The following is an 18,504-nucleotide window of genomic DNA, read 5'->3' on the forward strand; positions in this document are numbered from 1 at the left end:
TTAGATTTTTGATTCGTAATGTAATGATAAGGAGATTATATGGTTTACGACGAATGAAAAGCATTGAATGCAGCATGGGCAACGGTTTAACACCAACAGGCCGTCGCGTTTCAATTTTGTTTTTACTGCATTTCTCTGGGCTGGGTTGCAGATTACAAATAAGATTAGAAAATAATACACAAATAACCGTGACAGTAACACTGTTCATCAAAGATGTAACAAGATGAATACTCATCAAAAAAGACATTTTCCTTTTTCATTGAGCCTGATCTGACCCAAACAAATGCACACATTTGAGACATTTCTTAAGATAACCAAGTATTTGATGATGCAGCAACTGATTTGTGCTCATAGTTTTAAATTAGTCTAACATAGATTACTAATCTCTTTCATTTTAATGCATTGTCAAGATTTACAAAACATGTTTGCCCTTACACACATTAATTAATCAAAGGAGCGTTGCATATAAACAATTTATTTGAGAAAGAAAGTTCACAAGAAAATAAGTTGTACTGATGATGCAGTGTCTCCCCTTTAAATATACAAATTAGACCCCACTTGTAAAATGGTAATGCAGAAAAAAAACAGCTTAAAAAGAATGTCAAATTACACTACAAATTGTTTGGCCTTTCACCCAGGCTGAGTCCTCTGGACTGTTAAAATCCATTCACAGTCTGAGTAAATAATCCAGTTCACAAATCCGCTGAGACCCATTATAAAACCCTCAACTGAGAGTTTTTAATTAAATAAATGAATGTACTGATTGTACGTCCATTCAGATGAGTTATGTTCCCCCTTATTTCCTGAGGTAGGAGATGATCATTGGATTCAAGCCCCTTTCAAAAAGATCTTCCAGTTTTTAATTTCTGTGTCCAGTAGTAATTTCTTGGTTGCTTTCCCTTCATGTTCAAACATCATCAAAAATTCTGGTCTGAGGTGGCGACAGAGACAGGTAACGCCCTCCTGTTGACCTACAGGGTCAAAGACAGACAAAGTAAGTGATAAAGAAAATTGATCTATTGTTGATTTATGTAGTTGATATGTACAATGTTCACTTATTTTTTTAAATGCACCTTCTGCTTGGCGAGCCTTCATCACTGGAGTTGTCCTGCAGTAAATGTCTCTGCTGCTCCTCTGTTTCCACATCTTTTCTTGTGTATGCGGCAACTGAAAGAGTAAAGTACAGCAATGTTAACAAAAATAGGGTTGTCAGGATATGATAATAGTAAAGTGAAGTTATATCGAGACTTGTTTCTAAACCCCAGCAACAAAAACAGAAGTCTTAGGCATCCAATACTGGATAATTTCTCGTTACATAACAAAAAAAAATGCATGCAAACTCGTGGTTCTTTATGAAAGCTATCGTTTTCAAATATAAATTAAAACTGAAGTAATTTTACGGAAGTTTTGGTACTTTTAAATACAATTAATCCCTAAAATAATAAATGTTGTGTTACATTAAACCCATGGCATTGAGAAGTGTCGAAAAGGTATCAAAAACTGTTTAAGTGTAGATTTTTCTGTATTATTAATTTACAGTATACTTTAATGTTGAAATGTCACGGTTATCTTAAAGCACACAACCTTTCTGATGGACATAATGTCAAGGTGGAACAAAAAAAAGTACATGGGTAGTTGTCTTATAGGATTCGTGATTATAGCATACAGAGCTTTTTGTTGACTTTTTGATTAAAGCTAGTAAGTCTACTCAGGTTTTTCTCTTTGAAGAGTAGGTGTTCTTCAATACATAATTAACACTGCATGTTTGAAAACTTGCCATAAACTAAGTCCTTTTCACTGTGTAAACTGATAAACTAATCCTTTAAAAACAGAGCACAAAGAGGCAATGGGAGGTGCACATTCAGAGTAACCTAACCTTACATACTAAAAGCCTGTACATAGGTGAGGCCCCTTAGAGCTTCAATGGCAGCTGTTTCATTTCTTGGAAAGGGTGCTGGGTTCATTTACTTAAGTGATAAGATATGTGCATGAAATACAAAATCAAATTATCCACTTAATGTTGTTTTCTTGAATTCATACCACTATTCTTGCTCTGCGTGACAGGGCTGCTCTGGTGATCCTTTATCTCGGTGTAACCCCCTCTGGTCCACCCAGTAATTCCATTCCCTCCATACCGCTCCCTGAAGGCCTGAAACAGACAACAAAAGGCTGTAAATACTCAACACACTACACCCAAATTAGTAGAAACAGGAAGAGACAACAAACTGAATTGATGTGCTTGGCTATTTAGAAAGTGTTTTCAACTGGATTGAATAAAGTATTCTGACCCATCTCCTATTTTCTCCATCTTCAGCTTTCTGTCTTTTTCTTCTTTCTACAAAAGAGAAACATGTTACTGTTAATGTATATTGTTGAAAAAATGTGCCAGATTTGTGCTCCAAAATAACAGTGAGATTTTGCCTTCCAAAATAAAACAACAGAGAAAAAGTTATAGTGCCATTTAACACTTCAGTAAAAAAGAATTATGAAAAGACAAAATAAGTGATAATTATTGAGTCAATCTGCATACAACTTTAAAGTTCTGTCCACAATTAGCATTGCATATTCCGTATTGTATATTTTGTTTATATATTTCATTCATGGTTTTGATTTTAATCTTATAACAAGATAATAAATTATCTAAGCTATTATTGCACTTTGTAGGTATTGATTAAAAAGAAGAATGAGTGACTGAGTTTTTGATGAAACTACCTCTTCTGATGAGTTCCTTTCCTTCATCCACCAAATCAGATGTCAAGTCATCGTCTGTAATGTACTGATGGAAACCCAGGAGGTTTAAGCAGCGAGAACCCAGGCTGCAAAAAGAACACACACAATTATACATTTACAACTGAATGGGGTACTGATGGCCTGGAGTTTGGGGCTCCCTAAGGGGGTTATAGAGATTTCAGGGGGGCGCAAGCTCTGTCTGTTCTGAGGCTGTTAAAATAAGATTTACATATACTTAGTAAAATCATGATAAAAACACAAATAGTTCAAAGGTCTTTTGGTAAAAACAAGAAAAAGGTTGGGAACCTGTGGTCTAATGGTTAGGTCATCCCCCATATACGAAAGCAAATCTTTCAAGTGGGCAGCCCAGGTTCAAGTCCAACGTGGCTCTTACCTGCATGTCATTACCCACTCTCTCCCTAATTTCTGATGCTATCCACTACTTGTTCTTTCCTAAAAGGCAGAAAATCCCAAAAATAAATAAATATTGAAAATCTATATTCACCAATCACTTTACAAGGTATACCTTCTCAACTGCTCATTAACTCAAATATTAGGGAATGCATCAATGCATTGATTTGACATCAGTATCTGCTGTTACTGGCCCTGTTGACAAACATCAGTCATTGGCAAATAATGTAGTATAAATCAATGTGAGGAGCGGTAGCCTGTTGCACCAACTACACATAACTTCTTTCTTAAGTTATGGTGTTAAGTCCACACTAAACTCTATGTTGAAACATTTTAAGTGGTAACTTAAATTGCCAACGTTTTTTGTACCATGTAAGGTTCATGTTAACTAATAGAGCTTTACACACAAACTAACCAAAATACTGGTGCAGATGTGGCATTTGGCAGAAACTGGACAGACTAGAGTATGAAAATTATGACAAAGTATTTTGCATGGGTGATTACCAAAGCCTACAGCCTAAATCTGGAGACAATATAAAATAACACTGAGAGATGAAATTGTTAATAACACAAGATAACTTAGTGGCAGATGGCGGGGAATTATTTCCGCTCATAGAAAATGATGATGTAATTTATCATGTTCAAACATGCTTGAGATTTAAAGCAAAACTTCAGTGTTGATGACTGGCAAAATTGGCACTTTAAAAATTGATTTTGTTTTCAGCCCAGATGATCACAATCGGTGCTTCCCGAGCAAATGTCTAATCAGCCAATCACATGTCAGCAATCTACTCATTCAGGCGTGTAGACATAATCAAGATGATGTGCTGAATCCAAACCAAATATCAAAAGGAAGTAAGGTGGTTTAAGTAACTCTGAACATGGCTGAGAGCCTGACTATTTCACAAACTGCATAACTACCAGGATTTTCACTCACAGTCATCTCTGAGATTTACAGAGAAAGGTCTGAAAAAAGAAAATACCAAAATTAGACAATGAAGGACTGGAAACATATCACCTGGTTTAATGAGTCTTGATTTCTTCTGTGACATTCAAATGGTTAGACCAGAGGAGGCTGTAAATATATAGCCTGCCAGTTAAACAGGTATATCCAATAAAGTGATCGGTGAGTGTATGTTTCATTTGCTAGATAAAGAGTCAATAATTTTTCTATTGTGAGAAGGTTTCTTCCTTGTGGACTCCATTTTTTATTAATGATCTGTTAACCTAAAAAGCTGTACCTAGTGCATCAGTTGACCAAATTAATCATATCAAAGAGGAATTGATACTAAAAAAAAACGTAACCAGGAGATGAGAAATGTGATCTGCATTTTGAAACTGCATGTACAGAACACCTGTTATTGTCCTTCTGAGTACAAACTCTATCAAAAAGGGTAAATCTGAGCCCTTAGAAATGGATTAAACAAACCGCTCCAGTCTAATCAAGAAGTAATCACTCAATCAAAATAAATTCAATACACAATTAAGGAAAAAAAAGTGTATGGCTTCATCTTAATAGACATAAGGGAGAATATCAGCTAGGTTTAAAGATGTTTTTTAGGAGAAAGGCAATTTGAAGCCAATAAAAGGGGCAAACAGCTAATAACATGTTTGAAATTTAACAGGGAGCTAATGTGGAGAGGCAAGCACAGGAGTAATGTGATTATGCCTCTGTAATGAGTTTAGCCGCAGGGCTTTGTACCAGCTGGAGATGGTGGAGGGAGATCTGGCCGATATCTGAGTAAAATTAATGCAATGAGAAAGCAAAGTGTATTTAAAGGTATGTACATTTTTCAGAACTCAAAAATGGCTTCATTTTTCAAGCCAGAAGAAACATGATGGAACAACTTAGTTGGCATGGTCTTAAAAGAAGATTACCCGTTTTATTAATATTTCATTACAGGTCTGCCTGAATCAGAGCTTTATTTTACATATTGCAAAGGATCATCAGCATGACAAGTGAAAATTTCACAGATTTTCAAAGTACTGAAGAGGCAGTGTCTACATAGAGAGCACAGAGCATTGAGGTACACCACAACCCAATCTAATAATAAAGAAATAAACTTTAACCAAAGACACAAATTTCATATTAAAGACACATAAGCCCAGAAAGCTTACAGCCAAGCCCACAATGCTTAACCAAGAGGCCAAACAATGTAAAAGGATACTATGATCAACTTTGTTGAAGATAGCGCTTAAATGTTAACTAAACTTGACCAGACACTTCTAAGTTTAACAACGGGCTTACTCATTACAAGGAAAATCTCCTTAGTGAGATTCAGTTCATGTATCAATGGAGAGGAAATTACTTTATAAGGCAACTGTTACACCTGAAAATATAACAACTCTCCACAAAAGTAATAAACCACAATCATAATACATATCTGATGTTTTTAATGTAATAAACCCACAGATGCAATATATTTCCCACAAGTGTAGCCAGCACAAACTTAGCCTGTTAGTTTTGTTGATGTGCAAAAAGTTGGTTTTTTCCAGCTCTCGATGAACTGTGAAATCACTTATGTTTGGATCAGATTAACCCCTTCTGGGCCTGATTCAAGGAGAACCCCTTAGGTTTTGCAGAAGGGATATCAATCATCTCCTTTTCTCATTTAAACAATTTTTGCAAAGATTCATGGCTGTATGTGTTTTAAGACTAGGGGGAAAATAACTTCCTGTTTCACTGCGAACAAAAAATCCCTATGAATACAATTTTTTAATGTGATTGAACTTAAGCTGACTTGAACCCACCTGCAGGTGTAAAAAGGCTACAGCGAACAATGACCATGCAATATTTATCAGATATGCAGTAGGCAGCTGCAATTACATTTGAGGGAAATGTATTACATTTTTGGGTTTATTACATTAAAAACTGCAGATCTGTATTACATTTGCAGGCATTGTAGCAACTTGCACATAAAGTGCCAGTTGGTCAGTGGTGACCTTATACTACGGTTTAAGAAAGGAGGCAATAAACATTTTTTAAATGTTTAGGTGTATGGCAATTAAAATACAGCACACCTGCTCAATGCTACAACAAAAGATTATCAAATCACAATGTTCTGACTGAAGACCATCTTTAGGTTATAGTTTTAACAATGAGTCAACACTCTATGTAGAGATGTGTTCACCTATATGGTTCTGGAGTTGGCAACTGTTATCACAAAAAGGCTCATTGTCTCATCCAATCATGGGTAGAAGCTTTGTAACTGTCAAGCCTCTTGGGATCTGCTTAATGCAACAGGTAATCGCTGAGCCTGATAGCATGAAGTTTAATGCGGATTTCCCTGCTGTAAAGATGCCATCTATAGATTCAGCCCTGTTATCAAACAGAGGCTCTTTCTTCAACACCATTTAAGTCACCTGTGAATATAAAGCTGTGCAGAGGTATGTCTCACATTGTTTTTCCTGGGTCCTATGTTTCCTTAAATTGTGGCTAAACATACATGATGTGTATGTGCTTCAAAGACAGGAACAGAAAGAAAAGGGAAATGCCCACACTATTACTCTATGCCACAAAAATCTTAAGGTCTTTCTCAGGTGGTGGCTTTTGAGCTATAGGGGCCACATCCATATATGGAGGCTTTGGAAAAATGGGTGTGGCTCCCACTGTTCAAAAACTATCACCAGAAGAAGACCTCTGGTTGAAACATAGTGGTAAATTTAATTGTTTTTGGCATTGAGTAAATGTATGTGCTTAACTCTCATTTTCTGCTGCTCTTTAATGAATGAGTGGACTCGAGCTTGTGTGTTTCTAGCTGCCTGACAGCTAAAAGTGCTTTTTAAACTTCAGGTCCCATATATCCATTCACTCCACATTCACACAGAAGGCTGCTATGTAGAAAGGCCATCACTACTAACTGATCCCTTTCATGCACATTCACACGCCAATGACACAGCAGTGAGAGCAATTTGGGGAGATGTGTTTTGCCCAAGGATATATCAGCATGTGACTACAGGAGCTTGTGATCAAACCCGAACTTCCAGTTGAGAGATAACCAACTCAACCTGGTGAGCCACAGTCAAATCCGTCTGAAGAACTTAAACATGTAATACAACCTCTTTTTTAAAACGTTAGTAACATTAGACTTAGGTTTTCTTCCTTTTTTCTGCAACCATTGGTCACAAGTTGGTTACCTTTGCACTGGGTGAATAAACGGTCTGCATGACACTGTTGCCATTTATCTTTATCAGGCACAGAGACAGATAACACAGGACTTGTTTGATGGCTGACTTGCACTTTTGTGTTTTATCCCTCATTGATTGTATTAAAGCCGTTAAAAGCATAAATGGCTTTGCTCCAAATCAAAAAAAAAAAAATTGACTCTTAATGCAACTGCTGGTCCCTGTGGCCTGTGAATGTACAGTAGATCTAATGGTCAATTCTAGCTCCCAGCTTTTTACCAAAGAGGACTAAGTTGTTTCTATTAAAGTTGCAAGACTGTCAAAGACTTTTTTTAATCAGAAAGGCAAGATAGTGAGCTTCAAACAATAGCAAAACTTCTGAAAATATTACATGTTCCTAATATTTTGCATGTATGAAAGCAACCTTAGGCCAAGGCCTAACCCCTCATAAAATGTGACAACATAGAAAAAAAATCTCATATTTTTTTTGTTCAAATCAAAATTTCTAGGAGCATTTTGAGAGTTGACTATAAGAAAAACACCTCAGTTTAATACCATAAAGTAGCTGTCAATGGAAGGTGTGATTTTTTTTTTACATAAGTGATCTAAAAGTAAAGCTAAAGTCATAGAGTAGTTGTAGTAGTCACTTTACTGTTGCAGCTGATGCGCCATAACTCATCTTAATTGAGTTCCATTAATAGGGATTCATGATACTGGATTTTTAAGATCTTCAACATGCTGACACCAATAATGATATTGATATACATGGATCAAACTCAAAACTTGAGTCCTTGCAGATCACTTCAAGTTTGAGGATCAATGAAGAAACATGCTTCAGTTATAAGAACATGTTTTTAAATTCAGGAAATTAGGAGGAACAACGAAAAGGGTCAGTCCTGCCTAAAATTCACAACTTTATTTATGCATATGGCTGATGTTTAAATATCAGTCGAAATGTTCATGTCTACCAATACTGCTATTTAACTGTCTAAGCAAATATCAACTGATACCATGTTTATCATATTATGTTTTCCCATCTTTTTATTGTAATAATTTATTTCCATAAGTTTACATTGGGAGTGACCTCTCCAAGTTCACAGTAAAGAAACACTGGCACATTTAAATTCATTAAGCATGTTTCCCAAGTACAAAAACAAAAGCAGAAGAATAGCCAACAACCTCGTTTGAAGAATATATACATTTACATGCTACAAAAATTAAGACCATATAGTCATGAATATAGGACTTTTTTTTATACTTTTATAACCCTTATTTTTGCTTAAGTGATTTATCAACTTTTAGTATTTTTAAGACCCTGCAGACACCTTGATAAACGTACTTGGGCCCAAATTTTCAGTCCTTATAAGTTATAACACAGTTTAAGTTTATGGTACGACAAATTCATTAGCAAATATAGCCGATATTTACAGATGATTTAGGCCAACATTTACAGCCAATGCACCGGTTGTAATTATCAGCAGAAATTCTTACATTTGCTAATACCAGTGGTAAATTTTGTAAGCTAATATCTGCAAATACTGATGTAGATAATATCATACATCCCAACTTAGCAGGGTTCATATTGAAGGTGGCAAAATAATGTTTTTTTTGGCTTATTTTTTATATAATTTGTAGCGCAGTGCCTCATTTTTGGTTTTTATATGTTGTTAGTGTTTTTTGTAACTATGTGGGGCACTTTGGGTTGCTCTTTGCATGAACTTTGCTCTATAAATAAACTTGATGTGCCTCTGGATTTTGTCTTTCACTTTTGCTATTTTACAATATTATTTCATTTGCAGTTTTATCATCTTGTTTCTGTTTATCAGTGTTTTATAACTGTTCACATTTTTACAACATCAACAGAAACCTCAAGCTAACATCCTGGCACAGGTCAGGAAGTTCAAACACAGTTATCAAGATTTGTACCGATTAAAAACCTGTTAAGTTATTCAGTTTTAACCTGCCAGTACTCTCTCGTACTCAAACACTGCAACAGGTTAATGTTTTTAATGAAATATCCAAGGTATCACATTATGCTCAATACAGTTGTTAATCAATAGTTACCAGTCTAACTATGTAAACACTGATACGAGAGTATCTAGAATAAACCAAGCTACACACAACATCAATCTTAAAAACAATGTACACCAAACTACACCTAAAAGGAGTGTTTTGATTTAATAAATTCAAGTTGTTGGAGGTCTTACCTGTAAAAAGTTGCAAAGCAGAGCAGCAGTATCAGCATGGGATAATAGATGTAGAACCCATCAGATATAAAAGACAGCAGACGCATAGAGCCCATGATCTGAAAGAGGGAGAGAAAGCGGTTGTTTGAATGTAAAGTTTTGATACTAAATTGTATTTTTAACACAAATTTTCTGAAAGGCAGTATTCTGCAATCAAAACTTCAAATCCTTTTGCAGCTTATGAGTTAATATTTAGTTGTTAGAATGAAATATGGTGTAAAATCATGTATCTATGGACCTACGGAGGTATAAGATGTCTGAATTCTGTCTTGGTGTGAGATGGCAGAATCCATGTGAATCAGGCCCAGAAAGTTGAGGCACAAAGGAGGAGTAAGACGACAAAACAACCTAAGGGGAGAAAAACACAGAGCAGCAATTATAAAATCTTAAATATAAATTTTAGAAAACTGTCTCTTTTACACTCTTGCTGACATGTTAAATGAACATTTTATGTCTGAGGAACATACATGCCGCTGAACTGCAGGCTGTAAGCATCAGTCTGGTGATGAGGCACCAGGTGATAGTAGTTGAAAACTCGGATCCTGAACACTGTGGAGTAGACGCAGACACACAGGAAGAGGATGCTGACAAAACACACCATCTGGGGAGAGAAAAAAATCAAATAGAAATAATGGGTTGCTTTACTTGTTAAGTCCAGAGTTGGATGGGTAAGGTTTCAGTATCACTGACAAAACTTGAGTATTTTTCACACGAGAAGTTCAGGACAGCTGAAATCCTGCTGAATTAAGGTCCTTGCACACCAGAGGCATTTTTTGTGCATAATTCATTCAAGCATGTAGCGTGACAATGCAAGCTTTCACACAGCAACATAATTTTGCAGCGAACATTTTTTGAACAATGATTGATTTTTTCAAAGTTACACTCCCAATGAGCACGCATCCAACCAACCAAAACAAAAAGTTTTAAGGCAGATAGAGGAGCAGAAAACATCCTCCTCTTCAACACCGCATAATGTTGTCCCCTTTTCATATCAATATTTGTCTGTAGCCAGCACTAAATCTTTTGTGTTTTTAATCGGAGACATGCAGCAGGCATGTCACATTTCCATGTGAACGTAAATGCGCTATGGCCACAGCTGGAGCTGTTTACAAACTAACAGGACTTTATTCCAATGACACACTTAACAACAAAGTCTCCTCTGACCTCAGACAGACGGCTAATCACTGCTCCGGGTCAATCAGCTGAAATTAGTCCTCTGACCAGTCCATAACACAAACAGGGCAAAACACACCATGTGAAAGCCAAGTGGGCTTTCATTTCTTTTGCCCTGATGAGAGGCTTCCGTCTAGTCGCTCTGCCATTTAGCCCAGATCTGTGACAGGCTGCAGTGATGGTTGTCCTTCTGAAACTTTGTCCCGTCCCCACACATTCATGAGAATAATTTTTTTAATGTATCATCAGGCTGCAGCATAAGAAAAACAAAAACAAGAAGGGGTTTTGAATACTTTCTGAATTCTCAGTTTACCAACAGATAGTGCAAAACACACTGCAAACTTTTGCAGCCCATGTTTTTTAGAATCTGCATAATTTATTTGGAAAATTGCATCAATCCTGACATGATGAATAATCCTTGGTGTGCAAAGGCCTTTGCTTGTTCACCAATGTCCCTTAGAGTGGGAAGATTTCAAAGCTGGATATAGGGGAGTGTCTTGGGCAATGATAGAAAAAGGATGTGCCAAATTGGCAAACAAGCAGGATGTTTTTTTCTTCCTCGTATTAATGCTGCTTAAAATTGGACATTCTTAGTATCAACATTAGAGTGCAAGCCAACATACTGATGAGAAAAACATCATGAAGCAGTTTCATTACATGCACCAGCTGGTTGCAGGCCAGTCACAGAATGTAAATGCCATCAAAACCAACCACTCACATAAGGAGAATTTTCCTAAATATTATTTGCGGCAGTGACACTTCGGCTAGCCCTGACTTTCAATAGAAAAAATCGGGTGAATATGGATAAAGTAGGGGTGATTTAGTCATAAGTCAAAACATGCAACCTGAAAGAGAATTCTCAGGAGTTTTGCACATGTGTGATAGAGCTTACATTATTGTTTCAAAGAGACTTTGTTGATTTTTGTTTAGTTTGGTCTTAACAAGTTTTGACGTGGTATGTATGTGAATGCATTCCTGACTGTGTGACTGAACCTACCTCTATACAAATGTAGTTGTGTTGCTTTTCAGCCATCTGGACAAAGACAGCGAAGAGCGAAAGAACAGGGTGCGTGCTAAAGAAAGTGCACTCGGACCAGACTACTGCTGCTGAGAGGAGACACAGGAGAACTGCCAGCAGTTTGTAGAAACCCTGCCTGAACACACACTCCCAGTACCACTCTGAAACGGACAAGAAACACAAACACACATGCATGTAGTAAAAATGTTGGCAGAACAATCAGTGTGGTTTTCAGTAATGTTTGCAAGTCTACACACGATTCATTTTGTGGGAATAGATTCACAAAACAGCAGCAGTAGAATTCACTATCAGGATTTAAAGTCTGATCGTATACTAAGTGCTGAATATCATGTTACTCTATATATGTCAGATAGATTTGGTCTCAGTTAAAGCATCCAATCACTGATATAACTAGGTAGAGATGTGTCCAACTTTAAGAGATTTTCCCACTTATGTCTTTGATTGGATAGAAAGTCCTCTGAAGTACCTCTATTGAAATCATCAAAACTTTGACAGAAATTAATAGGACAGGCTGAGATTTAGCAGCCATCTTAAGGCAGTGACCCAAATCCCACAAATCCACTCAATCAGGGAAACTCAGGGGTACAGTTGGTCACAAAAAAGATATTAATGAGCCATTTAGAAAAATGTCTAAAAAAGTTATTTTCTGGGCCAGAAAAAGGGCTTTAAATAATACTTTTTGCCCTTTACAACCACTTTTCCGTTTTAAGACTAGGTTGGACTTTGATATTAGGCCTGTTAATGAAATGCACTAGAGCAGCGTTCCGCACAGTGAGGGTTGAGGACCTCTGGTGGGCCTCTAGATGAACTGCAGGCAGGCCATAAGCAGTCATTTAAAGTAGAAACTATAAACTTAATTTAAAAGATTAAAATATAGGTGACTTTGAAGTTGTCTAAACAAAACAACACAAACAATGGTGGCTTATAAATCATTCTCTGTGACACTTCTCTACTACTAAACACTTGAGTCTCATGTTATGGTTGTATGAGGAATCTGATTGCTACAGAACACTTTCAATTTTCAAATTGGGCTATGGTGTACTGAAGGTTAAGATAAACTGTACTAAAGCATGATGTAAATCACATCGACATTGATTTTCAGTCAACAAACCACAGAGTACACCTTGCTATTCAAAGGGGTAGCTTTCAGGTTCCAAAGAAACCAACAGAAGTAAGAAATGTGTCTTATGGCACAAAACATATTTATAAATCTAAGTAGCATGAGAAGACATGTAAAGAACTACAGTTGTAGTTTAAATGTAAACTAAAATAATCCATACTCATTTAGCAGTAAATTAATTTTTATTTAAAGTGCAGTGATAAAATAAAAGCATTTTCTTTTCATTTCCCATGTTGAAACGTTGATACTGACTGCACTCACCCACTGCAGGAGTGTAGATGAACCTGTGGATCCAGCTGGGGTTTGTAGAGGGAAAGCTGTGGATAAAATGTTTGATGGGGCTGGTCTGACTTTTAGCGACATCTTCTAAATGAAAAGCATGATCCAGCAAAATGGACCACTGAACGTGAGCTTGTCTGTGTCTCTGCACTGCAGAGATGACCTGTAAAACAAAAACAGGTAACAGGACAAATAATTACTATACACCACTTCATTAGCCTTGAAAAGCAGATGGATTGGCCAGATTCCACATCCGTCATCAGGCAAATCCACCTCGCAAAACTCTAGGGCTGTGGTCAACCAAAGAAAAACTTGGTTGTCTAAAATCGCACCAGATCATCAATTAATTGATTGGTCATGGAACGGACCAAAATCATCCTTTTTAACAAAATGTTGCCACACCGTTGACTTTTTCGACATGTTGTCAATTAACAGGAAATGGAGTACAAACGTGCTTCGCGGGCTTTACTCTCCTCTAAGGTGGGAGGGTCCTAGTGACGTTGTTTTGACTTGCTGGGTATTTAACCTGTAATGAATTACCCTTAAAGGCACAAGTAAAATATATTTAAATAGTTATATTCATAGTTTTTTTAAATATAAATTATATTTTGTTACACTACATAACTGAAAAAATAAAAACACATGACGTCTCCCATCTCACCCCTGCAAAAAATTGTTTCTTCCAATTAAAGTAGCACGTGCGATTGTTCAACCAATTGGATTTTGGTCGTACATGAGGTCATCGACCAATTGTCTTGAGGCTGTCAGCCCTACAAAACTCATATCTGAAATGCATGGGAGGTTTCCAAGATAAATGTGAAATATGTCCTATCCAGTGGAAATATGAAACATTCTACCTGGAGTGTCAGGTTACCAATGCATCAAGTTAAGATTTTCATTTGAAATAACAACACAACAATAGAAATGATGTTTACTTTTTTATGAAGCTTAATTAGACTTCTTTTGGTGGGAATGACATTCTGTTCAGCCCCAGAGCTTTCCACATCTCTTCCCATCTCTTCCTGGTACTCACTGGGACACTGCAAAAAAAATGAGAATCTTACAAAAAAAGTACAGGATGATGCTGCAAAGACAGAGAACGTATACAGAAAATTAAGAAAAAGGGTTTTTATCGAATGAATGATTTGTATCATGTTCCTTGGTCACCTTGGTCAAAATGGTGTCCACACACTTTCTGAGACTGTTGTTGTACTTCACAGATTCATGGACACTGGCCACCTCCTAATTACAGAAAAAAATGTATGTTCTTGTTAAAGTAAAATAAAGGAAAATGAGGCAAAAAAAAAACAAATATAACCTGTAATTTAATTAATTTAAATAACAAAGAAAACTTTTTATAAAACAAAAGACTTTAAAAAGCAAAATTCTTTCAAGTTCTTCACCTGCTCCTCACTCTACTCTTTATAATCTCACCTCCATAACATCTGCCAGGTTCTCCTCTGCCTCTGCCTTTTCAGTAGCCATCTTTGCTGTCTTAAAGTAGGCCTTGGCCTGCAGGTAACCATTGGAGGATGAGAGCCAATAAGAACGCGGGATCTCAACCAAGCCATATCCTAGTAACAGAACAAGGAGGAAGAGACCCCAGGTGTTTGCAGCAGTGATGCCGATAGTCTGGAGCTCTCTCCTGCAAGAGTTTTATATGTTTCAAACAATAGCTCTTGGTGAAAAAACACCTTACAGTGCACAGTGCATGACTTCAGAGCACTTTTGTTGTATGATTTTTTTCATCCTGTTTGGTGTCATTAGCCATGGAACATTTACAGAGTTCAGGCAGGTTCTACTCACCATGTGAGTTGCCACTTTGGGTGAGTGGCCAGGTAGATGAGCAGAGAGATGAAGATAAGGAGGTAGGTGCCATAATAGAGAGCATTTTCAATGAGAGCTGTTTTAATCTTTCCAACTCTTGAAAAAGCTCCTGCTCGTGCATAAGACTGCATGAAAGGCAACAGCAGCCTGTTGAAACAAAAAAACACACAAAAAGAGAGACTTAGCCCATGGGGCTCATGCACCTTTTCCAAGGTCAAAATCAAGCAATTTCAAAGCACTTTCAAGGGAAATTTTCAAGCTTTTCAAGCACCTTCAGCAGTGATAAATTATGTATTTATGAATGCATGTACACTTAGAAATATTACAGAAAACAGATCTTATCTCATATTTAGGACTGAGGTGTTAGGCCTAAAGTACACTGAAATATCAGTATCGACTAAAATTAACTTGTAAAATATCGGCATGAGGGATACTAGCAAAATGAAATTCAATATCTGCAAAATTCAAACATATAAACAGATATGAATCTATAAAAGACCAAAATTATGTTTTGTTGTAGTTTAATAGATGGTCAATGAATTTAAGTAAAACATAAGTAAGTTAAAGTTTAACAGTTGCCATATAACATCAATTTCAATAAACTCTTTGTAAAATGTTTTTTCCTAACATTATTTTTGAATGCCTTTATGAATGATTTTATCATGATTTACTTATGTTTGACCTTTTATATTGCTCTAACAATTTAACTTTTCACTAAAATACCCACTTTGATAAAGGGGCGCATCAATTATAATTCCACGCACTTCATGAAGCACTTTCTCTGAAATCCAAGCACTTTTTTCATCCTGACAACCCAACAGGAAAATTCTAGCATTATCAAGGCTTTCAAGCACCTACATGAACCCTGAATACAAGAAAACACAAAGGTCTTTATAAAATGGTGGAACATAATAAGGTAAAGGATATTCTCAGATTTTACCAAGTAAGAAACTGGGAGGTCCAGTATACAACTCTCCAGAACACTGGTAAGATGCCATCTGGGATATAGCTCCATGGCTCCTCACAAGCCTGAGGTATCCTGTAAAACAAACACCAAGTTTAGTATGACGTTATATCAGACATTGGCAAAAACAGTTGCAAAAAAAGTTGTGCAGGTGTTGACATCTTTTGGCCCACATTGCTTTAGCGTGCAGCAATGGTCAGAAACCCTGTGACAAGAAACTCTACAGCAAAAGAACTGACTACTGCACTAGAACCAAGCAGTGTTTATTCAGAATATTTTGCTGCATGGTTATGCTGAAAAAAATATTTTGAATAAAGCACAAGTGAAAAAAAAAACACAGTAACTCACAACAAATCTTCCAGTGAAGGAACAACAACCTGCCGAAAATACGGCTTAAATGCAAGTCCATTCAAGATTTCTGTGATTTAGATCAGTGAAACATTAGAAAACTGTATGGCACTGAAACTGATATGCTTGATGTTAAATGATGTTTGTTTGATGATGTTTACTGTTGTACTGTATTGAATCCCGTTGGATGACCCTGGAACACAATCTTGGAGGTGGATTGCTTTGAAATTAACACTGTGGCCCCAGTGCTAATAAATCAAACCCTATCTTATTTACCTGACAGTTGGGTAAACAGAGAGGATTTCATCTGTCTGATTGGAGCTTTCTGCTCGAGTTACAGGAGTAGGATGGTCGTTTGCATTGTCAAGGAGACACTGCTTATAGATGGTCTGCAAGAGGAGCACAGTTTACACAGGAAGTCAAACACTTCATGAAACACATAATCAAGCCTATTCATCACATTACAATTATTCAGACTAGATGCCTGTGGCAACAGGAGTATGAACCTAACAGAGAGTTGAACCAAATTGTGACACAGACTATTAAAAAACACGTCCTCTTAATCCTGTTTTTCCTGAGAAACTAAGATTAAATGAAAGAGACATAACAGAGCTGCTGTTGCTTCTTACCGTGCTGACATCAAGTGGCAAAATGAAGACGATGAGGAAGCAAAGGTACCAAGAAAGAAGCGTCCCCAACAGGACCATCCGCTGCTGCTTCCGCAGGTCTCCATAACGCTGGAGGAGGTAGAGCGCCAAGAAGAAGACTACAACAACCACAATGGCTAGAACAGCACCACTCATAGTGATGAATGCAGAGGCTGGCGTCAAGAAGTCATGATGATGGACTGCTTAATGAGACAGAGGGAGGGAGAAAGAGAGCCTCGTTGGACAAACTGCAATCAGACTGGTTATCAGCTGTTATCTGGTGGATAACATGGCCACAGTACGTTCCTAACATTCAGGGATAACACTTGAATGAAACAGGAATGAGTGAGAGATGAGTTAAAGAACTTTCACTATTGATTTTGGCAATCCATGTCAGCAAAGTAGTAACTGATTTAGTTCTGACACTGCTGTCCTTTAACAGTCAAATGTGTACAACTGTTAATTTCAGGCGTTAAAATAAACAATATTAATCATTCAGTTTTAACACTATTGGTCCCATTTACTTTTGTAGGTCACACAAATAACATCAATATAATTTAAACCTTTTCCACAACCTGCTAAAGCCTCCACACTGGAGCTTGAATGCAACGGTTATTTGTGGGGTCCTTAGGCTTCAGTTTAAGGCCCATTCATGTTTATTTTGAGGGCAAGAGAAAGGTGGAATTGCCAAAACACGCCCAGTAGTAAATGCTGTAGATGCATAGCCTATTGTAAATAGTTGGTTGTTGTTAAATCAGAAATATGTGAGCAAACAGGTACAGTATGTCCCTTTAGAGTCACCTTGCCTACCAATAAACAAAGGCCAAATGAAATTGTATTCTACAGCAAAGACCAACATTGTTAAACCCAACAGCAGCTATTTAGCAATGGCATGTATCTCCATTGTACCTTTCAGTTACTGGCAAGCTTAAAAAAAGCTGTAATGTCTTCACTTTTTCCAACGAAAACGAAATCTAATGGACCACTTGCCTAGTTATTTCCTCGCTGAGTGACAAGCAATTTTGTCGAGTTAAATAACTGCAGAATATTCACGTTTCAGTTGGATGTTTACTTTGCTCTCGTATTGTTGATTAAGCTCGTCAGTTAAGATTTACCCGGTTTAAACAAAGAGCCCACGAATCAAGAAAGTACACCCGCAATGACGCTTACCTTTAGTGTCTTTTTTCTCAGAGCTGAGCTAGTAAACAAGTAAACAGTCAAAAAAATCTGTTACATCGTGTTCTCGGAGGCGGAGAGCCGACAAATGTACACAACCTTTGAAACTACATTACGTAACTGCCAAACAACACGCTAGCGATGACGTAACAAGGCATTCTGGGTATTGTAGGCGAAACGATGCTCGGAGCAGGAAGTTCTTCAGTGGAAACGTTTCTGATTGGTCGGAGTCAGAGCCCCGCCAACAAAGAAATTTAAAATAAACCCGAAGCGACAGGTCGATACTACCACAAGAAAACATGTCGTGTAGGAAAATGACACTCAGTATAGAATTTCCGAGAAGGACAGACCCAGTGCGATGGGAAAAATTCAAATATCCGGGGCATATTATCAGGAAGGACTGAAGTAATGAGGATGAT

At 37.1% G+C, this 18,504-nt stretch overlaps 1 protein-coding gene across 2 annotated transcripts; it reads right to left on the reverse strand.

The window, feature by feature from the left end:
* Positions 1-109: 109 nt before the first annotated feature.
* Positions 110-18,212, reverse strand: LOC121510404 (G-protein coupled receptor-associated protein LMBRD2B-like). Of its 2 annotated transcripts, none has more exons than XM_041788430.1 (18): positions 18,080-18,212; positions 16,892-17,112; positions 16,539-16,651; positions 15,891-15,989; positions 14,930-15,097; positions 14,558-14,768; positions 14,291-14,365; positions 14,059-14,163; positions 13,106-13,286; positions 11,683-11,864; positions 9,980-10,113; positions 9,755-9,860; positions 9,474-9,571; positions 2,713-2,816; positions 2,289-2,335; positions 2,041-2,149; positions 1,074-1,167; positions 110-971 (listed from the first exon to the last, which is right to left on the reverse strand). In XM_041788430.1, exons 2-18 carry the CDS (start codon positions 17,063-17,065, stop codon positions 908-910), a joined length of 2,064 nt encoding a protein of 687 aa, XP_041644364.1. In that variant the 5' UTR covers positions 17,066-17,112; positions 18,080-18,212; the 3' UTR covers positions 110-907. The 2 variants fall into 2 exon arrangements, with proteins under 2 accessions (XP_041644364.1, XP_041644366.1); XM_041788432.1 differs by having other exon boundaries at positions 16,892-17,109; positions 18,080-18,196.
* Between the last annotated feature and the right edge of the window lie 292 nt (positions 18,213-18,504).

Source organism: Cheilinus undulatus, linkage group 5 (assembly GCF_018320785.1).
Source record: "Cheilinus undulatus linkage group 5, ASM1832078v1, whole genome shotgun sequence".
Lineage (NCBI taxonomy): Eukaryota > Metazoa > Chordata > Actinopteri > Labriformes > Labridae > Cheilinus > Cheilinus undulatus.

What these genes read in the sequence shown, in the direction of transcription:
- LOC121510404 (XM_041788430.1), bottom strand. Translation starts at nt 17,065, where the DNA reads ATGAGTGGTGCTGTTCTAGCCATTGTGGTTGTTGTAGTCTTCTTCTTG. An exon ending in TTCAGACATCTTATACCTCC is followed by an intron (nt 9,572 to 9,754) that starts GTAGGTCCATAG and finishes TCCCTCTTTCAG; the next exon opens with ATCATGGGCTCTATGCGTCT. An exon ending in ATGGAGAAAATAGGAGATGG is followed by an intron (nt 2,150 to 2,288) that starts GTCAGAATACTT and finishes TGTCTGTTTCAG; the next exon opens with GCCTTCAGGGAGCGGTATGG.